At 46.2% G+C, this 12,993-nt stretch overlaps 1 protein-coding gene across 1 annotated transcript in view; it reads right to left on the bottom strand.

The window, feature by feature from the left end:
• The window catches only part of TMEM117 (transmembrane protein 117), a 61,029-nt gene that overhangs the window by 24,927 nt on the left and 23,109 nt on the right, over positions 1–12,993 (bottom strand). The window contains 2 exon segments of the mRNA XM_061566387.1: positions 735–834; positions 7,736–7,868. Of these exon segments, the coding sequence (XP_061422371.1) occupies positions 735–834; positions 7,736–7,868 (233 nt within the window).

Here is a 12,993-nt window from a genome sequence, read left to right as displayed (position 1 = left end):
CCACCCCTCCCATTTTTGGATGCAAGACAGACGGACGGACACAATAATCCCATGTGGGCTGGTGTAACCAGGAGGTTCCTACCAGTAATACATACTTCAACACTGATTCACATTTATTCTCACCCAGGTGCCGCTGGCTATAGGGATTATTGCAACTCAGCGGGATCTCGTGTTGGGATCCGAATAAGGAAAGGAAACCACCTACGGAAATGCTACGACGTAGGTTCACAACCGTGAAGACCTACGCAAGTGGAATGCACCAACGATGAGCAGCGGTCTATTATAGAACTCTGCTGATGAGGCCCAGAAGGACAAAACCGGTCCAAAAAGTGTTTATTTAAAATTAAAATCTCTGGATAATATTTGTCTGGAGAGGCAATAGGTCGATGTATTGTTTGTAGATTGAGACTCAGAGCAGAGGTATCTTTACATATACACATATATTGTGGAGCTGTGCTTTTCTTCTACAGCTCTTCAGTGCGTATTCACGTTGTACCGCGTGTTTTTTTGGCACGGCGTCTGACGTTCCTCTCCGTGTGCTCGGAGCATCTTCAGCAACTGATTAGAATAGAACCGGGGAGCTTCTACGCACATGGCGGCAAGCAGCCCTCAGCAGCGCGCGGAGCGAAACGTCGGACATCGCGCCGAGAGACATTTGGCACGACCTTGAAAGCACGTCGGAGAAGATCCACCTGTGGAGCGGATCAACTTGTCCGTTGGGAAGCAGCACTCACCATCCAAGCCGTCACGGAGTCTCCCATCCACGTTCCCAGGGCGGCTCCTCTCATGAAGTTTTCATTCTTCAGTCCCATGTAATCGCTCACGATGTATTCCCTGGGACGCGGGCAGAGAAAACGGGGCCCGCAAGTCACCGTCGAGGCCCGCGGAACGACGCGGCTGTCGTTGCCGGTGCCCGCCTGCCCGCCCGCCTGCCCGCCCGCCTGCCCGCCCGCCCGTCGTGTCTGGCCGGCGCTCGCTTGCGCTGCCAGCCGTCCCGTCCGTCACGGACGGCGTCCGTCAACGTGAGCATCGTGGCCAGTCGGGGTAAGAAAAGGTGCATCCGCCGCGGCGATTTCGATGAGTGAACGAGCGCCCATCAGGCAGAGTGCTCTCGGGAGGAGAGCTGACACCCCTTGGATGGGTGTCAATTGTTTGGAGGCAACAAAAAAATTAAAGGACGTTAAAATTTAGTCGGCAAAAGTGCTGGGATTTATGCAACCGAGATGTACGTGTACAATGTATTGCGAAGCCATATCTACAATGTCAGGAATAAATAAATGATCAAATGCTTTTGTGTGTGTGGTATAGTACAATGCTATTTTTTATGAATCTGCCTAAAGCACTCCGCTGTTCTCACCTGGGTATGCAGTGTTTATTAAACATTAAACATTTAGGACATTTTTGACAAAGCTCAGTGCGAATATTTACCCCAGCTTCCAGCCTCGTTAGGAATTATATTCTCCTTGACATCGCCCACCAATTTTGGCATAAAGCTCCACCATAACCAAGGTTATTGGAAAACAATTATAAGTAGACAACGGTTGAAAAAGCATAAAACTATTGTGATGGAATATAGTCAGGTACAAGTGTCGAGGGAGGCACTAACGACACGGAAGAGATTGAAAAGTAAAATAAAAATGACAGTGGGCTGCATTGAAAAAAACAATTTAAGCAAGCGAAGAAAAACAAGAGCGAGCAGTGCAGGGCCCTGAACAGCGGTCAACATTACAATGACCTTGTGGCCAAGCATCATCTGCTTGGCCATGCCATTGTGAAGGCCAAGCTTGAGGATGCAGCCAACCGACTCCAAAGGTGAACCAGAGGTCGCAACCGGGTACCCAATACCCGGCTACCCGAACCCAGCCGGGTACGGGTACGGGTAAGGAATCAAAACCCGTTTGCGACCTCTGAGGTGAACGTTTTTACCAATCTACCCAGCTCCCTCCCTCCCTCCCTCCATGCATCGTCTCATCTCCCAGCTCCCACCACCACTCTCTTCCCACCACCAGGTGGAGCTGGCAGAAGAGAGCCCCTTTTCGTTACAATTTGTTTTCGGAAAGGAACAGGCGACTTAGGCTCTGACGAGTGTGACCGTGACCACGGTTGCCCGAACCCCCTATTCCCCTTAGCGCCGTCGTATCGCCAACTGCGGCGGTTTGGACAACCACGACGGCTTCCAGGAACGTGACCCCCGCGTTTGGCGAGGGGTAGTTGTGTATGTGTAGGGGTGTCACGGGAGGGAAACGGACAAGCACACAGGGGTGTCCACATCCACGTCCGCAAACGGTTAACACCCTGGGGGGCTGTGGGGGGATGCTGGGATCCCACACAGCCCCACCCCTCGGTGGGAAATTGGTATAAAAGGCGGGGAGCGAGAGGGCTCGTGGTTCAGTGTTGGGGAGCTAACGAGTGAAGAACCAGTGAAGTCTGAAGACCGGCAGATAGGCCCTGGAACTCCTCTGACTCGCCGCCCTTCTCAGGACTGAGCAGAGCAAGCCAGTGGCGCGGCCCCAGAGCCTCAGAGTTGATGTTCTTCTAAGAGCCGGGTCTGTCTGGCTGGGTGTCGTGACCTGTGCCTTGACCAGGGCCGGGTCAGATAGCCTCCCCTAGCACCCTTAGCGGAGGACCTGGGAGCAGACCGGTTGGGCAGAGAGCCTAGGGGTGTATCCCAGTCCAGTACGGGTGAAGGGGCCGTTACCCCTTCAAGTGTTGTATACGTTGCCCTGTGCTGAATGTAAAGTTATAATAAATAGTGTGCCTCGACTACACCGTCTCTGTCGCCTGTGAACCCACTACATATGTACATGTGTATATTGTTGCTACTGAGAGAGCACTGTCAGTAGAGACACAAGGATACGTTCAACGGTGTGGTCCGCACATCCATACAACGCTGTCTTGTTTGAAGACATTCTCACAGAGTGTGTGCCACGACCGTTGCACAACGGTCACGTGATTCATGACTAATGCACACTTTGTTGAGATTAGTAAGCACTGTGCATTTGAATGCTGCAGGCTTGCGTAAATCAATAATGTGGCCTTGTGTAAAGCAAACCAAAAGAACCTAAGAGTAATATTTGTGCAGTATAGCATGTCATGTACGCACGACAACTCTGTAACAATTCAGCCCCGCAGAGATTTGGGGACTTGTTGTGAATCATGGTTGTGATTTAGTTCAATAGTGGGTTATTTATAATTTTTTATAATTTATTTTTTGCACAATTTTATATAATTTTCTTTGTAACGTTTCTTGTTTTTTGTTGTTGTGTGTCACGTCCGTGTGGGTTTGTTTACTCAATATAAAATTTACTATATGTCATGCACATATTTTCGCACAGGTAAGGAAAACGATAATTTTTTTATTGATGAATCAATAAATGCATTCTATATAATATGCGTCATGTATATACAACAAGTCAGATGGCTCAGCGGTAGAGCAAGCGGATCGCGTTCAGAAGGGTTGCAAGTAAAATTTACGGTTGGGGATTAATTTAGGAACATCATCATCCCTCTGGGGTTAATAAAAACTAAGCACCACTTTGTGGGCAAGTCAACATTGGTTGTCCTATGAATACATTTGCCCCTTGACGTAGGAATGTGGAAGGTTCCCCACCGTCCCAGGCTTGAAAATGAATAAAAATGCTCGTTTTGATCAGAAAATCTACTTAACAATAAGATCAATTCCAGACGTAATTACAAAAAATTGCTATTCCAGGCCTGAGCTCCAGAAAATATTTCCCTGCTATACCAGTGGGGGGAGGGGGGGGGGATGGGTTGGGGGGTGGGGGGAGGAGGTGTGGGGGGGGCTTAGTGGGCCCTGGAAAATATTTCACGACAAATTAAGCCATGCGTTTATACGATACGCGGCCGAAAACATTTGCCAGAGCCCGTCGCTCTGAAACTACTTAAGGCTGCGCAATGTTCTGCGTTGCTGAATTACATCGGTGTCCCAAAACCAGGCAGGCGGAGGATGCCAAAACTCTACACCCACTCAGAGGAGACAGAGCGACTTTAAAGTGTACTGCTCCGCTGGGAACCGGTTCACGCGCGTCGCAAGTTTAATAGTTGCAACCACACTAGCACGCAGTCGTGACAGCAATTACACAGCAGTCAGCGCTCTGAACCTCGCCAAGCACACTGAAAACAAAGGAGGAGGTGGCGGCGGAGGCACTGCGGGGCCAGATGTGAAAAGCGCTCGCGAGTTTAAAAAAAGGATGACTGGCGAAGAAGTGAGCTAGTGGGGGAAGTGACCCGCTCTGCGTGAGCGCGGGATCTTCACCTGTTTGATGGCGGTGTCTAATAGCGCCGTTGGCGGACGCAATTTAAAGAAAAAAATGATTTCATGGGTTTCATCTGTCGCTCATCTATTTCTTGACAACGTTTGTAATGAAAAACATTTCGGCAGTATGCCGTCAAATATGCATTTTTTTAGGTAGGCAATTGTGGCAGGATCTGATGGAATCATAATTGGAAACCGGGGGAAAAAATCGCATCTATTTAACCTGCCACGGTGATAATTAAACTTTCAATTGCATCGCAAAGTAGATGGAACAAAACCATTTACATTCGCCGGCCTATCTTCTCTCACCACCTGTCTGCATGCATTTCAGTTTTTACTCGTTGTGCAAAAGATGTCACTTCACCTTACACAAAAAATGGGATTCTCAAATAAATGGGAAGCTGCGTGAAATATAATTTGCACGTGGCAGATACGCCTATATATATATAGCCATTCATTATCCTTATCCACACCGAAAAAAAAAACACATTCCGGCAGTATGCCGTCAAATTTCATACCAACTTGTACTCCCACTCCGCGCTTCCAATTAAAATACACCAATTGTAAAATGTACCATACGTTTTCAAACATGGTAACCACAGTAAGTGGACGGTAATTCTTGTCACACTCATTACACACAAAGCGCTTCCACAAATGAACCATAATACCTTGATCTCGTCAAGGAGCTTAAACCATCATCACACGAACTGCGGTGGTCATCCTTGCAGCAGCAGCGGCGGCTTTTAGCAAACCATCAAACAAAGATGGGCACCGCATCGCGCACTTTCAGATGTGCTTCTGCGGCCATTTGGAACGCTCTCCCTTCTGATATCAGAAAACCACTGAAGCTATGCACTTTTAAATCTAAATTGAAAACTAATTCATTTAGAACCGCTTTTGTGTTCAATTTGTTGTTCTTTCCCCGCATCTCCGATTAACACGAATGACTATGTATGGTGCGAAGGAAGTTCAACATACATGCATACATGTGTGACTCATCATATGGAAATAAACCGAGTGCAGCCTGGTAAAAAAAACATGAGAAAAATCATGGTCGTATGCATTATACACTGGAGTGGTATCATGCAAACATGCGAGGCATGATGGGAGGACCAATGGCTCCGGTCACAATCGCGCCTTTCAGAACCTTCTGCGGAGTAGGTTTCGGTGCAGCGTTGTGCATTTTCTGCGCTCCAAAATAAGCACTCCGAGGCTTTAAAGGTAAAGAAGCCATTGCAGATTGAGTTATCATTCGTCCAGTGACCAAGATGAAACCGAGGGCACGGACGGCGCCGCACTGCCAACACGCTTGCTCGCATGCGGCCCATGAGGAGAGAGCGTGGGAGGATTTTCCCTAATAAAAGATTCATTCCGTGGGTTCATGCAAATTTTATCAACGTTGAAAAGTACTTGCTGTGAAAAACCCTTCAGCGCACGAGCGTGGCGCCGTCTCGGAAAGAGGCAAGGTGACCTAGTTTCAGATGCGATTGTCACCGGCGCGAGCACGCGTGCAATTTAATGGAATCATTTAGAAGATTCTTCAAAGATAATGAGCTTTGCTGTTGAACAAAGCGCTGCTTTATGAGATGGACAAAGACAGCTACTTCAAAAGTCCTCTGATCTTCCGTAAGCAGCTTTACACCGGGAGCTCTCAGATGTGCACGATTTCAAAAGGAAATATCTGCTGCGAGCGAAAGTCAAATACAATAGCCTGAGCTCTTGAAAAAGAATATTGATTATTCGTATTATGAAGATGCGATAGGGTAGGACAAAACGAAAACAGTCTCCCAAAAATATCTCGTGAGCACGCAAAATCACAGAGTTCGTAACGAGACCTCTGTCGGCCAAAACGAATATCTTTCACGCCCGAACTAACCCGCTGTTGGCAGTTCAGGTGTTTATTCATTGCATTTCATCCAGTCACTCAGCCACATGATATATTCTGCCACGTGACAAACCTGACCGGCCTCGTCCGATCACGGAAGCGTGCACAGTGCTTGGCATGGGCGACCCTCCACGCACAAATACGTGTCCACGCGGCTGTGGGGGCTATGTGGTGAGCAGTAGGTCTGTCGGGAAGACAACGGGGGGTCCATTCAGACGCTGTCTTCCCGACAGACCTGTTCTTCACCTGAGGACGGCTGCTTGCATTGTGGCCGAAACGTCGTGAGAATTATTTTATTGTTGTATTTTTATTATTTTATTATTTCCCTTCTACGTGACTTTACCGAAAGAACCAAGAAGATGAATCCCTGCAGTCACGAAAGCTTTAAATCTGTTGAGGGCAGTGAATCAAAATCCATTGTTGCTCCGTGCGCCTCTATGCTTCCGAGTCTTTGTTCACCGACTTCGCTGAGCGGCACAGCCCAGCGCGGTGAAGCGTGCTCGGATTACCGCCATGGCCTCGCAAAGGCGCGTGTGGGGGAGGCCGTCATCCAGCAGTGGATTGGCTAAAACACGTACGTACACGCATCGTGCGTGCATGTTCACGCATACGTATACACACGTTCGCGGACAAGGGTTCCCTGAGACAGCGCGTCGCGTGTCATCCCAGCGCGATGTGGAGTCGTGCTGCATGCGTTCGTGGCACCCATTAAAAAAAAACGTGAATGCAATTTTGTCGGTGCGCGGGCACTTGTCTGTGGCAAGGCGCAGTGAACCGTCTTTGTGCGGTAATTAATTCATCCCCAGCGGGAGCCCCGGTGGAGGGAGGGCAGCGATGAGAACATTTGGGCCAGGTGCCAGAGCGACGATGGTGGGCGCGTGAAGATGCATTTATTTGTTATTCTCACACCAATTATTTTGATGACGACACTTCTGTGCCGTCACGGAGAGCGAGGTATTATTGCTTTACGAGTTATGCAAATTGCACGTAATTATCCGATAATCATACGTTTAGGCCAATGGAGTAAAAACTAAAAGTGCTAAAAACTCGACACGAACAAATAAACAAGACAAACGGCAATATGAGACAGTGAAAACGAATCGATAATTCTAGATTTGAAGCTTTCGTGACTGCAAGGATTCATACTCTTTGGTTTTTTCGGTAAAGTCACGTAGGTAAAAAATAAAATAAAATAAATGAAAACAACTAAATTAAATCACGACGTTTCGGGCGCAACACAAGCGTCCTTCTTCAGGTGGGGACAACGTAGCGAAAGCACAACCGCTTAGACACACTTAAGCGGTTGTGCTTTAATTTAGTTGTTTTCATTTATTTTATTTTATTTTTTACCTTCGTGACTTTACCAAAAAAAAACGACGAATCGATACTTCAATTGATTCGCAACCCCGAATCTCGGCATTTCATAGAATTAGCCACGAGCGGCGGGTGGGTTGTATGAATCATCATCTCCGGACAGAGTGGACGAGGTCTCCTGAACAGGAGATCCCATATCCTACGGCATATTCGGCGGTGTTTTTTTTGTTTGTGCAAGAGGTAGCAACCCTTATACTCACGTCATGTTGGGAGAGAACGTCAGCAGGAGGTTGTAGATGTGTGAGAAAAAGAAGAGGAGCATGATGGAGGTGAAGAACATGACCATCCAGGAGCCCCGGTCTTTATGGAACATCTTCAGCCTCAGCATGTTGCCTGGGCGGGCAAGGAGACAAGAGCGGTGGTCATTTCCCGTCGCACGCACCCTCACGTTGCCAGCCACCCCCGACGGCGCCACGAAGAATGAAATCAGAATCAGAATCCGATGAGCCATGCAGCTGGTTTTCAGAGATGTCCAGTAGGGGCGGGTAAGAACGTTACAGCAACAAACAGTGCAAACAAAACAACATGATGGTGGTGTGAAGTACAAGATATGCAAACAAATCGCCCAAACGAATACAAACAAAACTCAACCATCCCCATCCTACTCTTTGGTACTTTCGGTAAAGTCACGTAGAAAGAGAACATAATAAATGAAATAATAGCATACGACGTTTCGACTGCAACACCAGCAATCATCATCAGGTACAAATGAAAGAGAAAACAAACCTAGTAAACTTAGAAATATAATGCCCCCCTCTATCTTTATTTAAGGCCTCGACACAGAGACGTTGTTTCTCTGTGTGCCCATGTGTGTGTTTCTCTCTGTGTGTCTAACTGTGTCTCTCTCTCTGCTTATGTGTCTGTCTATGTGTCTCCGTGTCTGTGTTTTGTCTCTCTCTCAAATGTATCAATCTTTGGAAGAATGTTATCAAGCAAGTAGGGTGTTGACTGTTATGTTAGCCGACTCTATGTGTTGTATTGCATTATATTTCTAAGTCTACTAGGTTTGTTTTCTCTTTCATTTGTACCTGATGATGATTGCTTGTGTTGCAATCGAAACGTCGTATGCTATTATTTAATTTATTATTTTCTCTTTCTACGTGACTTTACCGAAAGAACCAAAGAGTAATTCCTGCAGTCACGAAAGCTCCAAATTAAGTTGCATCCCCATCCTACCAGGCAAAGCCCACTGAGGTGCTAACTTAATTTTTCAGAAGCGACCTGGCCATGAATGATGGCTCAACAACAAAGTGGGCCATCATTTGGACATTTATAGCACCAAAATAATCAAAATAATCTCAATGCACGTTTCCAAATGTGGAGGGGGAAAACCGGAAGATCCGGAGAAAGAAAAAAAATCAACGCGACCACTAAACAAAACCGAGCAAAAGATTTGGATGCCAGTTTAGCTCGGGGGCAGGGGGGGAGGTGATGGTGGGGGTGGACACCGGATTAATAAAAAAAATATTGGGGTGCATCAATTACCAGCTTCAATTTAAACCCTAATTAACGTAATGAAATATTGCTCTGGAAAAGCAAAAACGTCACTTGAAATTTCTATTAACACCCACCGCTCCATCTCTGTACCTCATCTCTTGTTTTCTCGTGACACTGACATCTCTGTCTTTTTCTGGTTCTTTCGGTAAAGTCACGTAGAAGGGAAGTAATAAAATAATAAAAATAAAACATAATAAAATCATTCTCACGACGTTTCGGCCACAACGCAAGCAGCCGTCCTCAGGTGAAGACCAGGTCTGTCGGGGAGGACGGCTGCTTGCGTTGGAGCCGAAACGTCGTGAGAATTATTTTATTATGTTTTATTTTTATTATTTTATTACTTCCCTTCTACGTGACTTTACCGAAAGAACCAAGAAGATAGAAGATGAATCCCTGCAGTCACGAAAGCTTTAAATCGAAATCTCTGTCTTTGTTTACATTCCTCCTCTCGTGTCCCTACATCTGTACCTCGTCGATATTTCTTCTGTCAACCGACTAGGATTTCACGAATCGAAAGAATGGGTTGAGTGGGTGGGTTGGGGGGCGCAGGAGGTGCCCTGCTCAGAAATAAATTCTGCCGAGAGCCCCCCAGGGGGGGGGGGGGGGGGGGGGGGCTGTGGGGCAGCAACACCACCGATGAAACTCAGCCACGGCGGTTTCTCCAGACGGTGAGCCCGCGACGCCGCGAGTTGCCGACATCAGGAGAAGGCGGCACTTGGCAGGCTTCTGCTGGAGGGTGGCCAAAAGCCAGGACGCATTGGGTTATTTCATTTATTTTAACAAACCGACTTCCATTGCACGATTGCATGCAATTAATGCACGCATGAATTATAGGCTTCAGCAGCCGAAATAAACATGAGCTTTTTGTTTAAGATCACATCTTTGGACAATCATCAATCATGTTGCCTTCTCGATTCTTTGATTCGGGGTTCTTGGTCGAGTTTTGTCAGCGACAGACTTGAAGTGATCACACGGGAAGAATAAAAATGGATATTAATAATAACAGATAAAATATTAACTTATAAAATAAACAATACAAATGTGTTACAATATATGAAATAACCCTACGTATCCTGATTTTTAGGTCATCCTGTATATTTTTAGTAATTGCATCGCTAATAAATGCTCCAGAATGCACAGTAAAACATTATCTGCGCCTGAAGCACAGGTGGAGACAAAGCTCAATTCGATATGATAATTTACATTAAAGGTTGCACACACCATCTGCTTTCCATTACATAAACGCGTTGCTTTAAAATTGCACACATTTAATGCCGAATGCTCCGTCGATTATTGTTGAGCAGCATGGCTGCTGTCAAGATAACATACAAAAGCACGCTTCAAACGAAGGTACCTTAACGTGTGCAGGTACAGCATTTTTGTGTAAATCCACTGCTGGATGAGCCTCCCCCCCACACACTGTTACGGGGGTTATTTGACCATACTTCCTCCATGCTGTTCAATGCTGGTTGCTAAAGGCAGAGGGAGCAAAGATGTTGGAGCATAGTACAAGTACTCCACTGGATTTTTCTGCCCTGCCCTCTCTTGACCGAGTAGCCCGACAGGAACCTGCGACAGCTTTTTTTTTAGCATGCGTCGTGGTCGCTCATCGGAGCCACGGAGGAGACTCAACTGTCGCAAAGTCACGTAGGTAAAAAATAAAATAAATAAAAACAACTCAATTGAAGCACAACCGCTTAAGTGTGAAGCGGTTGTGCTTTCGCTACGTTGTCCCCACCTGAAAAAGGACGCTTGTGTTGCGCCCGAAACGTCGTGATTTAATTTAGTTGTTTTCATTTATTAAATTTTTTACCTACGTGAATTTACCGCAAAAAACCTAAGAGTTTCCGCGGCCCCACGAAATTGGGTGAATCCGGGGCAACTTGATCTTAAGGTCCAAGATGTTGACGGCCATCGCACGGCAACCCCCATTTCAAATGAAGCCCTTTAGAAAAACAAGGCAGCTGAACGCGAGGGCGTAGAAAAAAAGGAAAACGACCAAATAAAAAACACGCACATCGGAAATTAGCATTTTTCAGTTCTGAGAAATCGAACCGGGCATTTCGTTCACACTCCTGGAAATGCTCGGCGCTAACGAACAATTGTTTTGCCATCGCGCGTTCTGACACGGCAGATGTGCTTGTCAAATGGCGCTTAAATGAGAACCGCGGGGAAGGGAATGCGCGTAATTGGTTTATACATCATTGTTAGGGAAATGTCACTCGCCGCTGCAGACAAATTGGCTGATCATTGCCGCCACCTTCCGGGGGAAGTACACGCAACAATTTTTTTTGCCTTATCTCATATTTATACAGCGCTTTTATACAAGGCGCTTTACAAGGGTTATGAGTGGTAGGTACAATGAGCGTAGCTAAAGGTGATATGGTGCATAGGGATGGGGGTATGGGGAGAGAGGGTTAGTGGGTATGGAAATTACGGGGGTGCCTCGGGATGAAGGGAAGGATGAGCCAGGGAGTAGAGGTGGGTCTTGAGGCAGGAGCGGAAACTCGACAGGGAGAGTGCTTCTGCCTTAATGTGGAGGGGAAGTTTGCTCCAGTGCAAGGGGGCATGTAGGGAAAAGGAGCAGAAACGGTGGGTGAATTGTGCACAAGGAGAGGGGGCAATGGTGAGGAGTAGGAGGAGAGATTGAGAGCGGAGCGGAGCGGGCGGGCAGGGACGTAAAACAAGACAAGGGAAGTGAGGCACGGAGGTGCAATTAGTTCTCCAATACGTGCCGAAAGGGTCCAGCAGCCACCGCAAGCAAATTCCTGACCTGCACAAGAGGAATGTGATGCCTCAATGAGGGGGTTATAATATATACAGAAGACTATACTTTGAATTTGTCACGCTATCTATGGGACATTTAATGCCAGTATAAAAATGATGAAAAGGGTGGAATAGGCTTTACCCTTTCTGGCAAAGGCAGTAACTGCTCAACCTGAGCTATTAATGATTTGAGACTTGCAGTGCCTTTATACTTACTGTTAGCCTGTTGGCATTCTCTGGCCTAACAATGGTGAGACAAGGCCATACAGAAGGCTGTCTCTGGGTGTAGGCCAATCAGTTGCAAAGACAATGCATATATTATCAGAGCATATTCTATGGTTCTTTCGGTAAAGTCAAGTAGATAAAAAAAAAATGAATATAAACAACACAAGCGGTCGGACCGATTGTGTTGCAATCGAAACGTCGTGATATTTTTATTAACTTAATTTGTATTATTATTATTATTTTATTATTATTCTTTTTTTTATTTACGTGACTTTACCGAAAGACCCATAGCATACGAATTCCAGCAGTCACGAAAGTTTTAAGTCAAAATTTATCAGAGCATGTTTGTTTGCATGTTTTGACACAAATGTGTGTGGTTAATGCAGACTTGATGCCTGCAATACATAATCTTCACGGTGATTTGTTTAAGGAATTGTTTTAGTAGTCGTATGGCAGTGATCACTTATACAGCAAGGGCCAGGAAAACTAGAATAAGCCAGATAAATGATGATAAAAATACACGCATGGGGAAATAATTCATGATTGTCTATTACATTTTTCTAAGTTGCCAATTCACTCTTGCAAGGTCATTAAACATACACATGTGCATCGCATTACAAGGAATGGACGTACAATTGGATTAGTATGACGCATTTAACTGTCTCATTTATCAAAAGTTTTTTTAGTCTCAAAATCCACATATTTGATTTAAACATATCAAGGAATGCTAAGCAGTGTTGAGCAAGTGCTGAGCTGGATAACTACCAGGGCTTGCAAGATGTTGTAGGTGTGGGACTGCGAGGAGGCTGAGAGACATGAGTGTGGAGTGTCATTCCCCCTCATATGCAGCATGCCATGGTGGCGAGATGTTAACTATCTCGCCTGGTTCGTGGGCTCGAACCCAACCATGATGCCCGTGGATTTTTCTCCGAGTCCTCCGGTTTCTCCCTCCGTATTTAGAAACATGCGT

The sequence above is a fragment of the Lethenteron reissneri genome, chromosome 37 (genome assembly GCF_015708825.2).
Source record: "Lethenteron reissneri isolate LAM-NWPU_2019-01 chromosome 37, ASM1570882v1, whole genome shotgun sequence".
NCBI classification, from domain to species: Eukaryota; Metazoa; Chordata; class Hyperoartia; order Petromyzontiformes; family Petromyzontidae; genus Lethenteron; species Lethenteron reissneri.
The sequence above is the reverse complement of the archived record's forward strand: the minus strand, read 5'-3'. Positions and strand labels throughout refer to the sequence as shown.